The sequence below is a fragment of the Meleagris gallopavo genome, chromosome 17, assembly GCF_905368555.1.
Source record: "Meleagris gallopavo chromosome 17, MGAL_WU_HG_1.1, whole genome shotgun sequence".
Lineage (NCBI taxonomy): Eukaryota > Metazoa > Chordata > Aves > Galliformes > Phasianidae > Meleagris > Meleagris gallopavo.
This window is the reverse complement of record NC_139420.1, coordinates 6,737,747-6,757,422: the sequence shown is the minus strand read 5'-3', so window position 1 is coordinate 6,757,422 and position 19,676 is coordinate 6,737,747. Positions and strand designations below refer to the sequence as shown.

Below are 19,676 nucleotides of genomic sequence, written 5' to 3'. Positions count from 1 at the left end.
TAAAAGCATTAACAGGTATGCTTACATAATGCAAGGATTTGGCTTAGCTTCACAAATTCAGGCTTTCAAAACTCAGAGTACAATGGGTTTTTATCCCAACTTTTCACACTGATGTATTTTCATCAAATATCAAAGTTCTGACACTATTACCTTCCAATGGTACTGGTTGTTACACACACCACAATATCTACAGATGATAGAATAGCAGTTTTAGCCTCAGTCCTGATTTTGATAATTTCTATAGTCTCATATTAGATCCCATATCACTGAAAGTAACAATTTTGCTGGAAGCGAAGTAGATATGTATGAAAGCTACATTTCTCAGAGATTACTCTCTTGTTAATGAGATTTGGAGGGTTAAAATTCGCTAACAAGCTGTGATAAAGGCCATTACAATGGACATTAGAAGTGATGGAAAACACATCAGCCAATCAGAATTCTCTCGTCATAACACTTGCTCCATAATATCGTGTATAACTGCACAATTACACTATCTATAAACAATGTTTTGCCCCTAAATAGATGCGTATCAAGGCAAAATACTGCTGTATTCACTCACAAAGATAAAACTGTGCTATGCTTTGGTTTAAGTGGATAAATTATGAACAGACTGTCAGTGTTTGTGTTTCCTAGTGGACTCCTTTTGTGACTTTGCCAGCTCTTAAAATGCAGATAATAATGGCTCTGTATTCTATGTTACAGTGGATGTAGAAGCCCCAGGCCCATCCACTCAGCTGTCATTAGAAATACAGCAGAGACATCATCTCAGCCTCAAAAAATATAACTTTCAAATGCATAGCTTCATTTAGCACCTTGGAGTAAACATAAGACACATCTAAGTACAAGAAGGATGGTGGCAAGCTGAGCAGTTATATCTCCAATTTTTTCCTAAACTCCAGAATTATTCAGTAATATGCTGTCCTAAAAAATTACATCTTAATGCATCAACAAAAAAACAGAATTAAAATAATAGCAATAATAATAAATAAAATGAAGTTGGGCTACCAGCAAAGCTTCTCCTTCTGATGACACACTTTACCCTAACTAACTTGGACACAGAATTTTTAGCAGCAAAGGCATTTAAAAATGAGCAAGTCAGGCACTAGGACCTCCAGAATGTTTCCCTTACCTTCGCCATGAGGAAGGGCCTTTTTGTCCGTTACATCCATGCATGTAATCAGTGATTGTGCCTATTGTCAAACTCAGATTCACCATCTGTACGCTCCCAAGTGGCCAGACGAGTGCTAAAACCCCATCCCTATGGGCTTAATCTGCAATTTCACACTAAATGATTTTTAAGTGTAATTTGTTACAATACAGTATTCTAAAAGAAATTAAAAAAAAAAAAAAAGAAAGAAAGGAAAACGACAACAAACGGTCAGTGCTTTTGCACTGTAATGAGAGGAGGAAGCTTGTAAAGTTCCTGTGTTAAAATGGGTTTTACAGAATCCACTTTCACATTAGTTTCATTTAGACATGAAAAGATCTTGGTAACCGCAATAGCTGCTTTTTATTTCTGAGGGAAAGAATACAAAACCAAACCCAGAATCTGTGCACTGAACAGGGGATGAAGGATAAAAAAAGTCCCCTTGTTCGGGGACTGAGAATTTGCACAGTGAAGTTTGCAGTTTGTATTACAATTTGTAATTACAATTTGTATTACAAATAGAATATTTGAGTTTTATATGAGGAGGGATGAACTGTAAAAGCACCGAGTAGATAAAGGAGGGCAAAAGAATCCACTCTTCCACATAAAACAAAGCTGGCTTTAAGCGTGCAAGAAAATGTCTCCTTTTTTAAGAAGCACTGAGTGCTTTGAGAAGCACCTCTTTTCACCAAGTAGAGGGCACTGATCTTGATTCACACAATTATTTCCTCAAAACATTTCAGATGCTTGGCCAAGATGGAAGAAAACTGTAATCAGAAAACATGCCATGTGAGCAGTAAGAGACCGGGGGTCAGGACACGTCAATGTCCTTGTACCAAAATGATGTATTAACATGGAGCAGTTTTTCAACCCTGTTGTCTTCAATGTAGCAACTGTGGCTCCCAGACCAAGCAGGTGTGACGTAAGGGAAGCACTTTGATTTTAAAGCCTGACCACATGGAATACAGAAGTCATCGAAGTCTTTGCAGAGTTATCCTAAATCTTGGCTTTTGAGGGTTCCACAACTCTCTCTTAATCATCTGAAGTACACTTGAGAGTGGGGAAAATAAAACAAAACCATTTTATGGTGACTTCACTTCATAGCAAAATGAATTCAGTTCAACGTCCAAAGCAAGCTACGACAGTTCAGATGATAATTCACAGAAATTAAAGCTAATTTTAGGATAAATTCACAGACAAGGAAGTGAGTGCCTTTACAAAGTGAATTCCTTGCTTCTCTTTGTAGTTTTCTTTCACTATCTGTTTGCTACAGAGCAGTTACTCCAGAGAAGGAAAGAATTTAACTGCTGAACGTTGTGTTATTTTAGAGGTCCCGTGTGAAAACTTCCTTCATAACATCCAACCACAATCCTTCTTGTTGCAACTTGCTAAGCACTCCTTTCCATGTTTGCAGAAGTAAGCCCTTCATCCCTTCACATTTCAGTTTAAACTCCCCTAGCGAGTAAGATGGGTTATGAACCACCTTCCTGCTCCATACCTGTTGTAATCCGGCCCTCGGAAGCAGGAGGGGCGCAAATCACCTGCACGAGGGAATCGCATCAGGTGTACTGCCAGTATTTTGACAACATTTCCTGGGATTGTCCCTCTGATGGTCTGCTGTGACAGGACGAGGGGAAACGGCTTCAAATTAAAAGAGGGGAGATGCAGATCGGAAAGAAGGAAGGCGTTTTCGCACCGAGGGCGGTGAGGCGGCGGCCCAGGTCGCGCGCAGCCGGCGGCCTCACGGCGCCTCCCCGCGTCCGCCGCTCCGCGCGGGGCTCCGCGCGCCTCATCGGCCGCTCCCGGGCAGCTTCCCGGGCCCGGATGGGGGGTGGCGGAGGCGGCGGGCCGAGCGGCGGGGAAAGCAGGGCGGCATCGGGCGGGGCGAGCCCGGCTCGGGCGGTTCTCCCCTCAGAGATTTCATTTTCCCCTCCTGACATACAAACCGCCGCCGCCGCACGTTTGAATGCCGCCCTCCTCCTCCTCTTTTCCCCCGCTCTTCTCTCCCTCCTCTTTTTTTTTTTTTTTTTTTTAACCCTCTGGAAAGTTGCGAGAAGTTCGTCTTGCGCTTCATTTTTTTTTTTTTTCTTCTCTCTCGTCACGACCCGCTCCCGCCGTGCGGAGGGGGCTCAAGGGGAGGCGTAGGGAGGGGAGTTGGGGGTGGGGGGGGGCTGAGGGGGGCTCTGAGGAAACGCGCTTCCCCAGCCCTGCCCCGGCCCTGACCCCCGGCCGCGCATGCTCCAGGCTGGACAGCTCCTGAGAGGGAAATTTAAAATCGGGGCAGGAGGACGGCTGTGCCGCAGCGCCGACGGGGAGCTCCGGCCCCGCACGGTTCCCTCCGAACCGCCCGAGGAGGACCGAACCGCCCCCTGAGGGCGCGCAGCGCCGCGTTCTGACGGCCGCCAGGTTGGTGGGATCCGGGGGTCGCGGGTTCGGGGCCGCCCTGGGGCACGTCGGGGCTGCGCTCACCTGGGGGCGGCCCGCAGCGCCGGGCGGTGCTCGGAGCAGAGCTCGCGGTGAATCGCCGAGCACGTTGGCTTCGCCCTTATGACAGCGTTTTTCAGCTGGTTGCGTGGCCTAAGAGCGGGCAGCGCGCTCGGAGGTCGCGCCTTTGGTTCTGCTTCCCATCGCTTGGGGTTTTCGGTTGGAATTCTGTTCGTCCCTTCCCCTTGCTGAAGTGCTGGATAGCTACTGCGTGTGTGCCTACATGTTTTCTTGGTTTTATTTCTTTCTCCCCCTGCCACCCCCCTTTTTTTTTTTTTTTTTTTTTTTTTCCTTTTGCAAAGGAGATGATAGAGAGCGACCTCCCGTCCATGATGTCAGGACTCATCCGGAGCTCAGGGCACAGCCAGCACGCTGCCCAGGAGTACAGGTGAGGGCTTTATTTGATGGAGAACCACACAGCACCACCCAAACCTGCCAACTGATGGCACACAAACGATTCTCACCGTTTCCTTATGCGACCCTGTTCTAAAAAGCCAGCTGTGTCATTTCTCTTGCTCCTCTTGCTCTTCTCAAGCTGAACAAAGCGCAGAGCAGTTATAACTCATTGCTTACTTCGAGTGATTCCTATTTAAAGCATTTGGATGCTAAGCCATATTGGTTAAATGCACCTTCCAAGCCACGGGCTGACCTCCCACTCTCTCTCCTGTATGAGTGTTGTCAGACAACATTATTGTTAATTTAGAATTTTCTAAGAGTTAATTTAGAATTATCTAAGAGGTTGCATTTTGCATTATTGTGCAAAGACTGAATCACGTGCAATAAGCACCAGATAAATTTTTCATTAAGACAAGCAAGTACACACGTAGTACACCAAAGCACTAGTTTATGTATATATATTAGTTCTACTAATATTGGTGAGAGCAAATCTGGTTTTGCCAACAGCCTGTGATAATTTGTCTGTACCAATACACATCTTTCATCATGCAAAAGCATTGTTAAAAGTCATGGGATAGTTCTGCATGAATTACAGTGCACTGGGTTAAGTTAGGTTACATCTTGTCACATGATGCCAACTTCCAAGAAACACATAATAACGTGATCTCTTTTTTGTTGTTGTTGTTGTTGATGTTGTTTTAAAATGAGGAGTGAGAGGTTCTCTCCTCCCTCCCAAGCTGAGGGTGTTTTCACACATTTCTGTGGGTAACAGTGCTCAGCTGCAGGTATTCTTCTCTCAGCCTCTCTATTCAAAATGCAAACACTGCACTGCAGCCCCTTGCAGCTCAACAAGTGATTTGTTATACCCTCCACAGCCGCTGTGGAAGAAGGGTTGTGGAACTCTGTTTTGCTGTTTATTAAAACATTCTTTGCTCCAGACGTTTTGTTGGCTATGTAAATATTTGTAAAGAAATATTCAGTATTTAATGAGGGGTGTGTATGAGAGAGGTTTCTGGATGCTTACATTTAAGTCTGTATCAGTGCCCTGAAGAGCACACTACCCTAACAAAGACCCTTATTATGGGGAGAATTATTCTTTAACTCATTTTAAAAAGCCCCCCCCCTTTTTTTTTCCTTTGAGAAAGATTGGATTTATCTTAGTGCCAATAAAGGAATTGTAATAGTTTCTCCTTTATTGGGAAGTCAGCTCCTTTTAAAAACTACTATTAATCTCTCTTAAACATTTCGAACTCGAAGATCAGAGTTCTCTGAAGTTTTTAACCCATTTGTGATTTCTTTAATGCAGCCTTTAAAATGAATTATTTGACCTCATTTAATAGTGGCGAATTCTGATAAAAATGCATAAAATCTGAACTGCACCATAAATGCAGAGCAGTATTTGTCCTACTTCATGAGAAAACACTTTGGATTATGTAAAAGAAAATCTTTTAGACTGAATGATTTTAAGAAAAGAATAGACCTGTCAAATTCTATCAGCTCTGTTTACTCTCCTGCTGTCACCACAGTCCAGCACTGGAACCCACAGTCCCGAGTGCTCCATGGGGGAGCATCAAGGCTCTGCAAAATGGGGAATGGCCTCCAATTAGTGAGTGGGAGGCTGGGTCTGGGCTGAGAATGCTCTTCTGTCTCACTTGGAATCTTTCAATTGGGCAATTGGACTTAGAGGAGAGCAGGCTTTCCTGTGAGGCTGCAGCAGAAAATGCTGAAAAGGGGGAGAGCGTGTGTGCATGTGAGCTGGGGATCAAAGCAGCAAATACCTATAAGTTTTCATGCATGTATGCACAGATCTCGAAATGACTTTTTTTTTTTTTTAAATTGAAGGGGGGAAAAAAAAAAAAGAGAGAATAGGAAAAAATCACTAATTTTAGCAGGCATTAGAATTCTCTGGATCTAAAGCATCTGTAGCATATTTGACGTAGCGCATAGCAGCCTAATCCTCCTAACTATTCTTTGCAAAGACCTGGACTGTTTGCACCTTGATAAAATTGTTATGGGCAAGCATCTCTTCTGTGAGATGTAAAACATCATACTGTCTGGGAATGATTAGGGCCATCGTGGCTTCCCCAGCTCCTACGTTTCTCTGGGACAGTCACTGCTGGGCTGTCAATGCAAAGTAAAGCTTCATATTAGCCAAAAAGTGCCTCTATCACTTTCCCAGAGAAAATACTGCTACCTTCAGTATTTTGATAACTGTAGCAGTGACAAGTATTGCTGGGGATTTCATTTTGCGTTTTGGGGAATAAAGGCAGAGAATCAGAACACTGGGATTTTTAAACTTTCAAGACTTCAACACTTGGCTAATTCTAATGAATAACTGAATATTATGTTGCAGTGTAAGTATTTTGATGTTGAATCAGAGTACGTGCTTACCTTGTAGTGGTGCTCCTGTATTGTTTCAGCACAAAGCTATGTAAGTTATAGGAGCCCTCTCAAAAACTTCTAACCCAATGGAGAACTCTCATTATCTTCAGTGGGCTTAGAGCTGGTCTTTGAGTTGCCTTGTGAATGCTTCGAGAAATATTGAATATAAGTAATATAAGCAATATTGAAACTTGCAATTCATTTTCTTGCAGTTTAGTTTTGCTGAGCATTAATAACTGGTGCAAGAGAAGTAGAAGATCTATTGCAACGTATACGAGTTTGCAGAATTGGATTTAACATGAAAACCCTTAGGATTTGAAGCCCCAGTGAGGCAGATGAAAGGAAAATAACAGATTTACAGTAGTTTACTTTTGGCTTGGCTAAGGTAGGCTTTCACGTGAATATAAAGTATTCAGTATATTAGAAGACTGTCCTTCCTCTTCTTCCCATTTTAATTGTTCCTTTGATTCTTAAATACAGTATTTATACAATATGTAACTGATTAGGTAACCTAATTCAGTTTTTTGTTTTGTTTTGTGTTTTTTTTTTTTTTTCTGTAACCTTGAATTTCCACACGCACAGTTTGGCATCAGATTGTGCTTTAAAAGTTTTTTGGGTTAAGCTGACCTTTAGTTCATGTCCTGAACAGATATGGTTTTACTTTCTCTAACCATTGATTCAGTGACTACTCAATCCTGGCAGCAAATCCCATAAGCCTTGGATTGTCGTGTCTGCAGTCCTCATAGAAACCACCACGTAACCCTGTGTTCTAGACATGACTGCATTACAGAGGTGAAAATGGTGGACAGTCTTTATCTTTTATGGCACTCGGGACATTTTGGCTCTCCTAAGTGGTAGTCTCATAGCTGCTTTTTGGAGCAAGCTACAGTTGGGTGTTTTCCACAATCAATCCTGGGGATAGATGGAGGCTGGGGGTTTGCATGAAGTAAATTTCTGCAGACAAAAGGTTACAGATGCATAACTAACAACACCGTAATTGTTCCTGAAGAAAATGTCAGTGTCCATTCCCTTGACACCATGTGTGTCTGACAGGGAGTGAGATAATGACTCGATGTGTCGGAGGAATTTCATCACAGGACTTGCTTCATTCTTTCAAAAAAATGTGAGAAACCTCCTAGGAATCAGTCAAACTGAGGCTGCAGTGGATTGATTTAAGTGGATTAGCTCAACTGTTTCCTATGCAGTTCCTGAAATGTGCTAATCAGTATTAATAAAAAAAAAAAAATAATGGCCCTTGCTTCTCATATTGTCTTGCAGTTGCTGCCAGAGGTGGGGAGGACTGGTTGTAGCTGGGCAGTACCTAGCAAGATTCTGAGGCTATTCTGTTTCCAATGAAACCAGAACTGAGCTCCTATGTTACCTCATAAAAGGTGCTTGACCTTCAATTCAAGACAAGGAAGCAGAAAACTTGCATTTTTTTCAGCATTCTTGTGAGAAACCTCACGTGCTCAGGGCTCACCACTCTTGTTTTGCCCACTGAAAAAATCTCGCCTGTGCAGAAAGCACAGCACAACTTCTGCAAGGGAGACAGGTCTGACAGCAGTGCAAAGCACAGCGTATCTCATGTCCCTTTTACACTGGATTAACTATCTGCACAGGATCCCAGGCAAGTAAATCAGTTCTTTGCTAATGAATAGCAGCTGAAGCAATGCTAAAGGAAAAAATGTCTTCCCCAGTAGACAGCACTACTGACTGTTGCACAAAACATTCATGTAGCACCAGATACTTCAGCACATTTTTGCATCAAGAAACTTATTTTGACATTAGTTACAGCTTTTTTTTTTTTTCCCCCCCAACAAAATATACTGTAGATTAAAATACAGGCTGCGTCTGGGAAATCTTAACCTACAGGAAGAAAGAGTGATTGTGTGGGTGAAGCAGAGCAAGGAGTGAGCTCTGAGTTTGCTGCTGACACTGCTGCTCGCTTCCTGTTAGGCTTAAGCAAATCATGTAGCTCACTTGTAATTCAGTTTCCCTTCATCCCATATCAAAATGAGGTAACGGGGTGTTGTGAAACTCTGAGCTGAGATGTATAAAAGTCTCTTACAGCACTTCTATAACTGGTTCTTTTAGAGCATAAATATCTTTGCAGAAGGTTTTTGGAGAATCAGCTTCTCTTCTGAGCCATGATGTTATGAAAAGGAGAAGAGCAACACCTGACAGGGTAATTATTTGCTTTTTGCTTTGGTTCATCTAATCCAAGTTTCCCGAGCTGTAGTCGAGGAGGGATCTTCTGGTTGTTCCTGGACTACTGCCTAATTTCTCTTCTTATGTCCAGCAAGGCCAGAAATTACTAAATTTCTGAAGACAGGGAGGAGAAAGGCAGGCTGGGCACTTCGGAGTGGATGGGTAGTGTGATTTCAGAAGGCAGAGTGGAACTGCAGACCAAAAGCAGCAGGGAGAGCAGCTGGGACAGAGCAAGGAGAAAAGGGACTGATGGCTGCGCAGTGTGGGAAACAGACCCTGGTGCAGGGAAGGGGGAAGGTGGGAAGAGGAGTGTGCAGCAGGGAAGAGCAGAACAGTCAGTGAAGAGCAAAAGAAGACAGGTTGACTCAGTAAAACAGAATAATTCTCACCATGGAGACAGCTGAAGAGTCACAAAACATTACTGTTTTCCTGGTGTTGCTTTATGTATCAGAAATTGCTGTGCTTGTTCTGAGGCCATTACATAATCCCAGACAAAAGAAAACAGTTTCTGAGAACCACTTCAAGAGAAAGTTTTTGTAGGATTCTTGTTCAGTTGTCGCTCTCTGGATAAACCATTGCATGCAGCTAATTAAGAATCTATCACTGCTGACTGCCTCTGCTTGAAGTTGCATTACTTATGCTCCAGTGTCAGTGCTGGCAGGGATAATGAAAATTTTCCATTGAGAGACATTAGAACACTATGGTTGAAGTTGAATATGCCATGCAAAACAGCCACGGTGTTTTGGTCTGGGTTTGTTTAGAACAGTGGCAATGCTGAGTTGCTGCCCTGCTCTAATCCCTTTGCACCAGACTCACCGTGCAACATCAACCAGTTTGAGTGCTTTGCATCTTTTGGAGACAGACTCCATGCAGGCAGAGTCCTCTAAAGGGTGGAGGGCACAATACTTACAGAAATATGTCACTTTGCATATCGTATTATAAACCAGAATCCCCAGTTATTGGCTAAACCACCTAGAGATAAAATATTTGAAGGCATACTTGTCATTGCCAGGCTTTTCTTTAGCCTCAGCAGAGGTGTTTGGCAGGCTGGTCTATAACACCAGTGAAGAGATGGTTGCTCTGTTCTCCAGTGTCAAATTCCTCATGCACCAGAGTTTGCAGGTGTAGAAGAGGCTGGATCACCCCAACAGCTGCTTCTGCAGTGATGGACTGCATTAGATTCAGCTCAGCAGATCCAGCTTAACATGAGCTTTACGAATGTAGATCCAAATTCAGTTCTGACATTCCAGGCTCCTGCAGGGTTGTGGCAGGAAGGAATTTCTTTCCATATAGCTAGCTTTAGTTTAGTCAGTGTCTCCTACCTGTATAGGAGCTATGTTTCAGATAGCAAATATGCCAGTGTTTTGCACTGCTAACAGACTCGAGTGATCTTGGTCATACGTGCAACCAATGCGAGAGTCCAATTACCCAGTGGTTGCTGGCAGGAAGGTCTGTAAGGTCAGCATAAGGGGATTCCTTTCCGTGTTATTCATCCTAATTCAAGTAAACCTCGTGCAGGCTGACTGATGGCCAAGCTCTGTTGGAGCTTATCTCAAGTGGATAAATATTTTGGGCAACGTATAATAGAGCAGATAGCAAAGACGAATGTTATACTGAACACTTCTGTATCACATACTGTAGATCTCAGGGTGCTTTTCAAAGAAGGCCAGCATCCTCTGATACACAGAGAGCTGGGGCATAAATCTTCAATATCACGTGGGTTCTTACTCATGCAGTTACCTTTCTAGGGTAAAAACACAGACAGTTTTTTTCCTGCAGAGGGTTGAAAGGAGTGGGCTGAAAATGGAATTGCATCATTTCATCACACCTTTAAAAGATACTATTATGTTTGTAACAACTTTGGTGCAACTGGAACCTTCCTGCATAGGATGTAGCTGCTGAGCTTATGCACCAGACAGCCCTGGGGAATGTGCAGCTGGGGACATTTTCGGCAGCGTGCATTAATTATAGCGTATCACTATTTATCTCATTTACATGCATTGAAAGGAAATGGCTGCTTTTACTACAGTGCCCCATTGTGCCAGGGGCTGTGAACACCCATCTACAGGCAGGATCTCTGACTCCTGAAGTTTACCCTGAAATGTGAGACAGAAAGGATGGTGGAGGGGAGTGGAATCTGAGCACGTGGTATTACAGTATGTGTGTATGCATTAGTAGTCGGCCTGGCACTGGTGCTTTTTTTCAGGTCAGAAAGGTTGAACCCTATGACATTACAATGTTAGGTATTTCTGTATTACTCTCTTTCCAGAGAGAGTCAGATCAGCATTTTTCACTAAAATCAGGAACAGCTTGAGCCTGTGTACTGTGAGATAAGCTGGGTTTATGCTGCAGAATAAATCTGGGCACTTACAACACCTGCAGAATAAATCTGGATGCACTTTAAGCAGTCTTGCCTTCTTGGAGGTATATGAAATTTCAGCATTGCTTCAGTCTTCAACTGTGAAATACTTTTTTTTATTCTGACAAAACTTTTTCTTTTCCCCTATAATTAATGAAAACAGTTATTCTGACAACTACCAAATCCAGTGAAAACATGCAAGCGAACAGCCAGGCGTGCTTTTAAAAGTCTTGTGAGCTTGAATCCCAACAGCTGTTCCATGCTAGCACGGAGAAAGGAAGACAACATCTTTGTCTTGGGCAAAGAACTGGCTCACCTTGCCTTGTTGTTCGCCTCTGCCATTGCATCTTGGTGTCTGTTTGAAATGGAGCTCAGTGAGTGTGACACTGAGTTTAAATTGGGTATTAGGAAGTTGTTGACCAGGAGGGCAGTGAAGAACTGGCATGGGTTGACCAGAGAGGTGGTGGTGCTCAATCCACGTGGACACCCATGCTCAGAGGAGGGGCTGTGAGCACTGATGGAGCTGTGGGTGTCCTTGTGCACTGCACTGCAGACCAGACAGCCTTTGGGTCTCCCTTCCAACTCAAAATGTTCAATGATTCTACGGGGGAGCTGCATGTCTACACTCTCAATGATGCTGAGGGGCATGCAGTGTGATCTTGGGGGGGAGGATCATCCAATTTTGGATAGCACCCAATCTTCCAGCGCATATCACCAGTCCTCTGCACGTCTGGGAAGCGCTATGTGAGTCTTCACCAGGATAAGCAGGAAACAGGGACCTTCTCACTCCTAAAAGACACCCAGGGAAGGCTGCTGCACAGCCCCAGTCCCACTGCACGGAGATGCTCAGAGAAGCAGAGGGCATGTGGAGGATTCACGGGCTGACAGGAGGCGTGTGTGGTGGGTGCTGACCCTCGCCGCCCATCTGACCCCACTGTTTGTTGAGGGAGCTGACTTGTCTGGGAGGACTGGCAGGGACCGGGGTGCCAGATGGCATGTGTATGCGTGTTGTGTGTCGGCTGTCATTCAGCCAGATTAATGTGGAGTTGGTAAAAAGGAGGAGGGGGGGGAAAAAAAACAATTAAGCAAGAATCCCAAAAACAATTGAGGCCACGTGCCACTGGGCAACAGTCGTTTGCTCCACAATGGGTTATCGGCTTACAATGAATGGGCCCAACTGTTGCAAACGACATGAGCCTGCCCAGTTTTCAAATCATTTAATGCTCTTGTTTTCTTCCAATCCAGCCAATCTCTGGGCCGGGAGAGTGGTCACCTGATATTCTTTTTCTGTATTTAAGTCCCAGGCCTCACAAAATAACTGAACAGTGGTAACCATGGCAATGCTAATTATTGCACTTTAACTACAGTACGAGAAAGAAAATGGGGTAGGCTAGGAGAGAGATGTGAAGATGTTTCTGGCCAGGATTTTAACTTTTGGTTCCTGCTCGTGGCTTTTTCTTTTTCCTCCTTCTTTTCAAAGCCCTTTCACAAACAAACAAATCACATTCTGCTTTAAGGATTTCCCAGATAACAATTTCAGGAACTTCTGATGTGTGTTTCAGGAAAACACAAATAGAGGAGCTGAATGCCCCTGGGCTGCCAGGCATTAGAGTTCCGTCTTGTTCTTTTGAGCTGCCTTGCAATCATATGGAACATAAAAGATGCTTCAGCAAGAGACCAGATTTCTTTAAGACTTCTGCATCGTTATTTGGCAATAAGCAAGCATTAGTGCCACACAGCTGGCTTCAACACATCTATGAGAGAGATTGGTTCTAAGCTTCATGGTTCCTTGTTAAGTATCCGTAACTTCGTATCTCTGCATGGAAAAGATCAATGATTCATTATGTGAAATTTCACTTATGCACCCACCGATGGGATACACAGAGGCTGGGAAAAGCTCTCCCCAGGCGTTAAAGCCAGCAGCAGGCTGTGGAGGATCTGGGCACAGAAACTTTTCCAAGGCTAGCTGCTCACTGCCTTTTAACATTAATGCAGATTTGTCAAGTTAAAAGTCTTAACAGGTTTCTTCTACACCATGGCCCTACAAGAACAGATTTCAGACAAAAGCGAAAATGACAAATCAGTTTGGGTTTTGTTTCTGGGCAGTTTCTCTTCCAGGTTCTCATGACTTCTTCCCCTATAAACACTGCACAAAATGTTTTCTTAACTAAAACATTTCAAATTGTACAAAGGAACACATGATTAAAAAGCAAAGGATGTCAATAACTAGCCAGCTGTGAAACAAAAAGTCACATCTGAACTCTGCAAGCAGAATTCCAGCCTGGTGCATTTCCCCGCTGACCTCCACGAGCTCAAGCATTCCAGACATCTCCCTTCTTACCGGGAACAGTTTTGCAGCATCTCTACTCTTTTCTAACCTCTTGTGCTGTTTTGCAGGCTCTTAGCTTCTGATCCCTCCCAGCTGAGTGAAGATGACCTCCCCAGTGACTTGCAGTCCTTGTCGTGGCTGACATCTGTTGATGTTCCTCGGTTACAGCAGATGGCCAGTGGAAGAATGGATTTTGGCCTTGGTGCCCAGAATGCAATGCTACAACAGACAGGTAAACTGTTAGGGTGGTAAATAACTGCTATTGAAATGACACAGCCTACTGCCCCTTTTACTTTCCTCCGCATGCTCCAGCTTTCCTAGTAGTAGGTTTGTTTTAGGTATATTACTTTTCACTTCCTGACAGAAGACCTGGAGCCTGTTGTCGTCTTTTAAAATATTGCTGATCTATTTCTTTCACTTCGAGAGGCAGAGTCCTAGCAGTCACAGCAGCAATCTTAGGATCCAGCAGACTGCTCTGCTCATTGTAGTTGCCAATGCCATGTATGAAATTGGGCCAAGGTATTTAATACTTGTATTTCAGAGGTTTTCAACAGCTTGGAAATTAGGTAATTAATCTTTCTTGTTTGTTTCAACACTGATAAAACTAAGAGTATCTTATTTACCCCATACCTGTTTGCTTCACACAGACTTACAGCATCTGTTCATTGAACGCCTTTCTTTTCTTTGTGAACATCCTTCAGGCAAACACTTGTTCCCCAAGGCATTCTACTGAGCAAGCTCAGCATATCATCTTGCTTGCTTTAGAGCAGAAATCCGTCTGGAGTATAAAGAGCTCTGAATTTGTGTTTTGTTTCTGGATTGTTTTTTTTTTCCCTTTTGTAAGATACTGTGTCTGTAAGAGCACTGCGGACTGTTAAACAGCTGTCACCTTTCAGTCTCTATATAACAAGTTTTGGAAGCAGCTGAAGTCATCTTTGCAATTTGTGAAAGGTTCAGAGTTCTTTTGGGATGGAAAGCCATAGAGAGGTGTGATTATCCACTCCAGACTTAGCTGCGTTCAAGTGCATCTATTAAAAATAAATGTCAGCTCTCTTATCTGAAGCGTACTTTCACGTGAACATTTATTACACTTGCTTTTTGCAAAACAGGTCCTGTGGCAAGCAACATGCACTCCACAGGAGCACCTGGAGCAATGATTCATGTCCAGGCCAGCCTGCCACAGGGAGTCCTGGGACTGAATTCTATTTCATCACATGGAGCAAACGTAAGAGCAACCCTTGCAACACTTCTTAGGAAAAGATGTTGGTAATCTGAAGACTGACACGTCTGTTGTCTTTGTCACTGCAGATGAGCCAGTACTCTGTAGGTGGGCAGCCCTCTCCTAGTTTGCAGACACAGCAGCAGCTCTTCCCTCCTCATCCACAGCAAGTGTTTGCCATAGCCCAGAATACACAGCAGGTACTGTTATTTACCTGGGTCCATGTCTCAGAGTGCCTTCTAAGAACATCTCTAGAATTCTTTCAAAAGAAAAAGCCCTAAGCCTACACACAGTCGTGAACACTCTTCTTTTCCTTTGCATACAGTGTAACCCAGCAGCAATCTACAACACATCGTATGGCACCCAGCCACATTATCCTCAGCCACGCCTGGCTCCTCACTCTGCCCAAGAACTGCATCCAAAGCATTACCCCAAGCCCATCTATTCATACAGGTGAGTAGATACCAGCACAGCATGTTGCTCAGAGCCTGTTCTGGGATGACTTCACTGTAAGTGGGACAGCATAAGAGCATTTGATTCCTTTTGAAGGGAACACAAATCAATTCACCCACCCAAGAGTTCTGTGGAAACTGCCTCTGGGGGGTAGCAGGAATGAACAAGCAAACTAGTTCCTGGCCATCAACATAAAGGTAGAAAAACAGCACAGGGAAGTAAAATCTGCAGGATCAGAGGGTGTCTTCTGAGCACTTGAAAACTCACTGACTATAGATCCCCCAGGGGGAAACAGACTACCAGGGGAATCCCGTGGTCAGCCAGGTGTTTGTATCTGAATGGAGATGGATCTGAGATTGCTAGACCAGAAGACAACATGATGTGTGCAACCTGTTGCATATGCAACCTGTTGTTAAACGTTTTTCTGACCTCTAGTTGCTTAATTGCAATGGCATTGAAGAACAGCAAAACAGGCAGTCTCCCCGTGAGTGAGATCTACAGCTTCATGAAGGAACACTTTCCCTACTTCAAGGTATGCATACAGCTGGGAGTAGATCATCACTTACTTTGTTCTCAGCATATTTCTGACATCTTTCTGCATCTTTTAGACAGCCCCCGATGGCTGGAAAAACTCCGTGCGTCATAACCTGTCTCTGAATAAGTGTTTTGAGAAGGTGGAGAACAAAATGAGTGGCACCTCTCGCAAGGGATGCCTGTGGGCTCTCAATCCTGCCAAGATTGACAAAATGGAAGAGGAGATGCAGAAGTGGAAGCGGAAGGACTTAGCTGCTATTCACAGGAGCATGGCTAACCCAGGTAGGGCTTATATTACACTTCTTTGCTTGTGTTAAAAGTGTCTGTTTGGCCAGGAATACACAAATTAAAACAAAACAAAAACCAAACAACAACAACAAAACAAGTCCTGCAGAACAGTGCTGGCTAGCACAGAGCTCTCAGGCCTTCCAACGACCTCTGCCTTAAACCTGCACAGCCAAAATGATCCCTGTGCTCTGCACTGAATTGGGCCGTTACTGCTGCTGAGGACATGGAAGCTCTCAGCATAAACTGGCCCCCACATTCTAGATGGTTATCTTTTTCCTCCACGCTAACTTATCTAGCACATCCAAGGCGTTATGAAGAGTTATGCTGCCTCCAGTGTTAGCATTTATAGTGGCAGTTTTTAATTTAATTTTTTTTTTGGCTGTTGCTCTGCAAAACTCTTTACTCTCATTCTTACTTATAAAAATGCACGCTTGTTTTTGAAGCTTTCAGCAGCTCAGTGTTGGCAAAAATCAACCAGAAGGTTTTGCTGTAGATTCTCTAATATGGCAATCTGATAAATAACATTCTCCTTTACTTAAAAACAATAGTGCCACTCAAACTGCCAGGAGGCTCTCATGTGAATCTTACCTGGGAAAGAAGCAGAATACAGAGTGTTGCTGTGAGCAGGAGACCTTCCAAGGATGCTGCCCATGGTGGTTGGATTGCTCTGTGCAAACTTCATGTGATCTTTTTTTTTTTAAACCGTGTTAGGGGTTACTCTGGAAGTTGACTAGGGTGTGGGTTAAGGGGAGGGAAATAGATGGCACTTTTTTGCTCTTCAAACAGTCAGTTTGCACAGTCAAAGCTTGCCTTTCGTGCTGCTTCTCACACAGTCAGAGATGCTGCTTGCCTTCTAGGTTTTATTGCAAAAGTGCAAAGCTGTGCTCACGAGTGAAATGAGTGAAATGCTTTGATAGAAACCTACTTGAACAAATGGGTTAAACTTCCTCTTTTCTTCCTTGGGAACGGGCATTGCATGCACAGAGGAGCTGGACAAGCTGATTACTGACAGACCTGAGAACTGCAGGCGGTCCAGTAAACAGGCAGAACCTGAGATCTCTACCCTGAACCACATGGCAGCAGCCCAAGGCCGAATCTCCATCTCCCAGCTGCAGCCCCAACCGATCATGACGCTCTCTCTGCAGTCTGTCCCTCTGCATCACCAGATCCAGACCCAGGCTCGCATCGCGCCGGACTCCCCAGCACCTGCACAGACACCTCCTCTCCACACTCTGCCTGACATCAGCCACAGCCCTCTGCCCCACCACCCCATGGGCCGTGCCCCTCCCGACTTCCTGAACATGACCACAGACATGAACACGGAGGTGGATGCTCTGGACCCAAGCATTATGGATTTTGCATTGCAAGGTATAGGAGAAGGAAGCTGGGGGAGTGGAGGGCAGAATTTATACGATTGTGTCGTTGCTGAATATATATCCAAGGGCTTCAGCAGGACTCACTGGGATGGAATTAACTGAGATGAAATCTTGTGCTGGGTGCTGACTTCCCCAGCCTTCCTCATTGCATTTCTACCCTGTGCTAGATAGGAAAGCAAACCACCTTCACTGTTCAAGTTCAGGCACTGCAGTAGATATAAATAGACGTGACCACCCAAAGATCTGGGACATCACACCTCTCCATCCCTCGGAAACCATAGCTCTACTTGTGCCTTGGTTTCTCTCATTGGTGTGATCCTTGGGTTTCTTTCTGGTCAGCACATGGTAGATAGATGCTGTCCAGGAAGGACTGGATTGCTGGAGCCCAGAGGGCTGTGGGGGAACAGACGCTCACTGCCTTTGCACTCCAGATCTGCAAACTGTGCTGTTTCTAAGCAGCACGTAAAACCCTTTAGTTAAGGACTGACCCCCTCCCCGCAGTGCCTGAACAGGTTGGATGTGTTGCTGTGACTGGAATTTAATCTTTTAAAGGTAACATATGGGAGGAAATGAAAGATGACAGCTTCAGCCTTGACACACTGGGTGCCTTCAGCAACTCTCCCCTGCACCTCTCAGACTGTGACCTGGGCACTCCTGGCCTCACCCCCATCTCCAGTGGCAGCGATCACTCCTTGTCAGACTTTCAGGTCACAGGCCTTTATACCACTTACACCTCCGTGGACAACGTAGCAGCAGCTCAGTACATGAACCCTCAAGGCAACAAGCCCATCGCTCTGCTCTAACTGTTGCACCGGTCCGTGGACCTTGAATTCAGGGGCCAGTTTCTCCCAACCCTTAAAATCCAACCTGAAAGCAATAAACAGCTCCTCCTGCAGACACTTGGAAAGTGTTGGCTGTTTACTGGGACACAGCACACGATGCCAAAATAACTCAAACCGGTACCAGAGGAGTTCTGCTGTACCTTTCATCCATGCCATGACTGAGATTGGATGGTTGTTTGCAGGGCTGGTGAGCTCTTAAGGACTTGGAAGACATCAGTCAGTAGGAACTTCTACTAGAATGGAGCTGAGCTAAAAACTGGTCCAGTTAAGGAGAACATATTTTCTTGACATTATAATCTAGACTTACTTGTTGATGTTCTGTTTTCACACACACAGAGGCCAACACAACTCAATGGTTGGATCAGCACCAAGTTCACATCCAAAAGGGTTGATCTTGTACCACATTCGTCTTTTTTCTCATGTTGCCAAATGACTGTTGCCTTGAACAAAGATGACACACAGGTTCTGGAGGCATTTGCACCTCTAACGCTTTTCTGATGTAACTGTTGCTAACTTATTGTTCTGAGCTTGGGGGAAAAAAAAAAAAGGAGCAGAAAGATTGTTAATGAGAAATCCATCCTTACCCATGAAGGAACCGGTACTACTGAATGATGAAGCTGATCACTGGGTAGAAGCTTTTAGGAATTATGCCTATTTTTAGGACTTGTTTTAAAAAAGATTAGATTTGCCTTTTTTATAGTACTGTGCATTGTGTTTCTGTCCATTTTTGTGCTAGGCAGTATTACTATTTGTAAATTTATTTATATTTATTGTTATGAAGAGAAACTATGTAAACTGAGCACTGTTCAAATTCTTTTAAATGCTGCAGTAACCTGTTTTACATCAACTAAGTTATTCACCTTCAAAAACACAACTTTAATCGCTGTTTGTTACACTACATTTCTTTTAAATAAGCACTTTCGATACTGTGAAACTCATTGTTTGTTTTCTTTTCTTAAATTCAGAGACCAAATATTGTAACTGTACCATACCCATTCAGACCCGCCTTCCCGTTCTGATTAGCCCAAGTAAAATTGTTCCTAATTCAGATTTTTAGGTTTACATACTCCACTTTATACTTGGTTTCACATGATGCAAAGAAAGAAATTGTATGAAACATCCAACAGTTAAAAAAAGCTGGAAACTACATTGAAATTTAGCATTTAGTCTTACTTATACCTCTGTGACCGTGGAATCATATTGATGTCTCATGTGTTGTCTGTTCCATTCAGGGCTCTGTCAGTCCCAGTCCTTGTACCTGCAGTGCGTGTGGCCGGGGCTGCTCACAGCACACAGCCTCTGCAGCCTCCATCCAGGCACAAAGCACCAACTGCAGCACCCAGCTGTGCGACCTGAGGGCAGCAAGATGCTGAAGCAGCCCCACCAAGCCAGCGCAGGTACCTCGTGCTGAAAAACACTGTTGGGAGAGTTCAGGCTGGAAAATATGCACGCCTGTACCAAGTGCATGCATCCATGCCAGCCTCTTCCAGAAGACCATGGTGGTCCAGGTCGTAATTTATTCTCCAAGAACAAATGTGATTACTGATCATTTGCTGTGTCATCTATGCTGTTTTCATTTTTTTTAAAATAAATATTTCTTAGCACAAAACATGCCTCATTCTAGATGTGCTGCACTGTCATTGCTGTGGTGGCAAGCAA

At 44.1% G+C, this 19,676-nt stretch overlaps 1 protein-coding gene across 1 annotated transcript; it reads left to right on the top strand.

Annotated features, from left to right (window-relative positions):
- The first annotated feature begins 2,588 nt into the window (after positions 1-2,588).
- FOXN4 (forkhead box N4) lies at positions 2,589-19,626 on the top strand. Its single transcript, XM_085238325.1, has 10 exons — positions 2,589-3,553; positions 3,934-4,019; positions 13,374-13,537; positions 14,415-14,530; positions 14,614-14,724; positions 14,850-14,977; positions 15,413-15,509; positions 15,586-15,793; positions 16,784-17,167; positions 17,728-19,626. Exons 2-10 carry the CDS (start codon positions 3,937-3,939, stop codon positions 17,976-17,978), a joined length of 1,542 nt encoding a protein of 513 aa, XP_085094451.1. The 5' UTR covers positions 2,589-3,553; positions 3,934-3,936; the 3' UTR covers positions 17,979-19,626.
- Positions 19,627-19,676: the final 50 nt, after the last annotated feature.

What these genes read in the sequence shown, in the direction of transcription:
- FOXN4 (XM_085238325.1), top strand. Translation starts at nt 3,937, where the DNA reads ATGATAGAGAGCGACCTCCCGTCCATGATGTCAGGACTCATCCGGAGC. An exon ending in TGCAATGCTACAACAGACAG is followed by an intron (nt 13,538 to 14,414) that starts GTAAACTGTTAG and finishes TTTGCAAAACAG; the next exon opens with GTCCTGTGGCAAGCAACATG. An exon ending in CAGGAGCATGGCTAACCCAG is followed by an intron (nt 15,794 to 16,783) that starts GTAGGGCTTATA and finishes TTGCATGCACAG; the next exon opens with AGGAGCTGGACAAGCTGATT.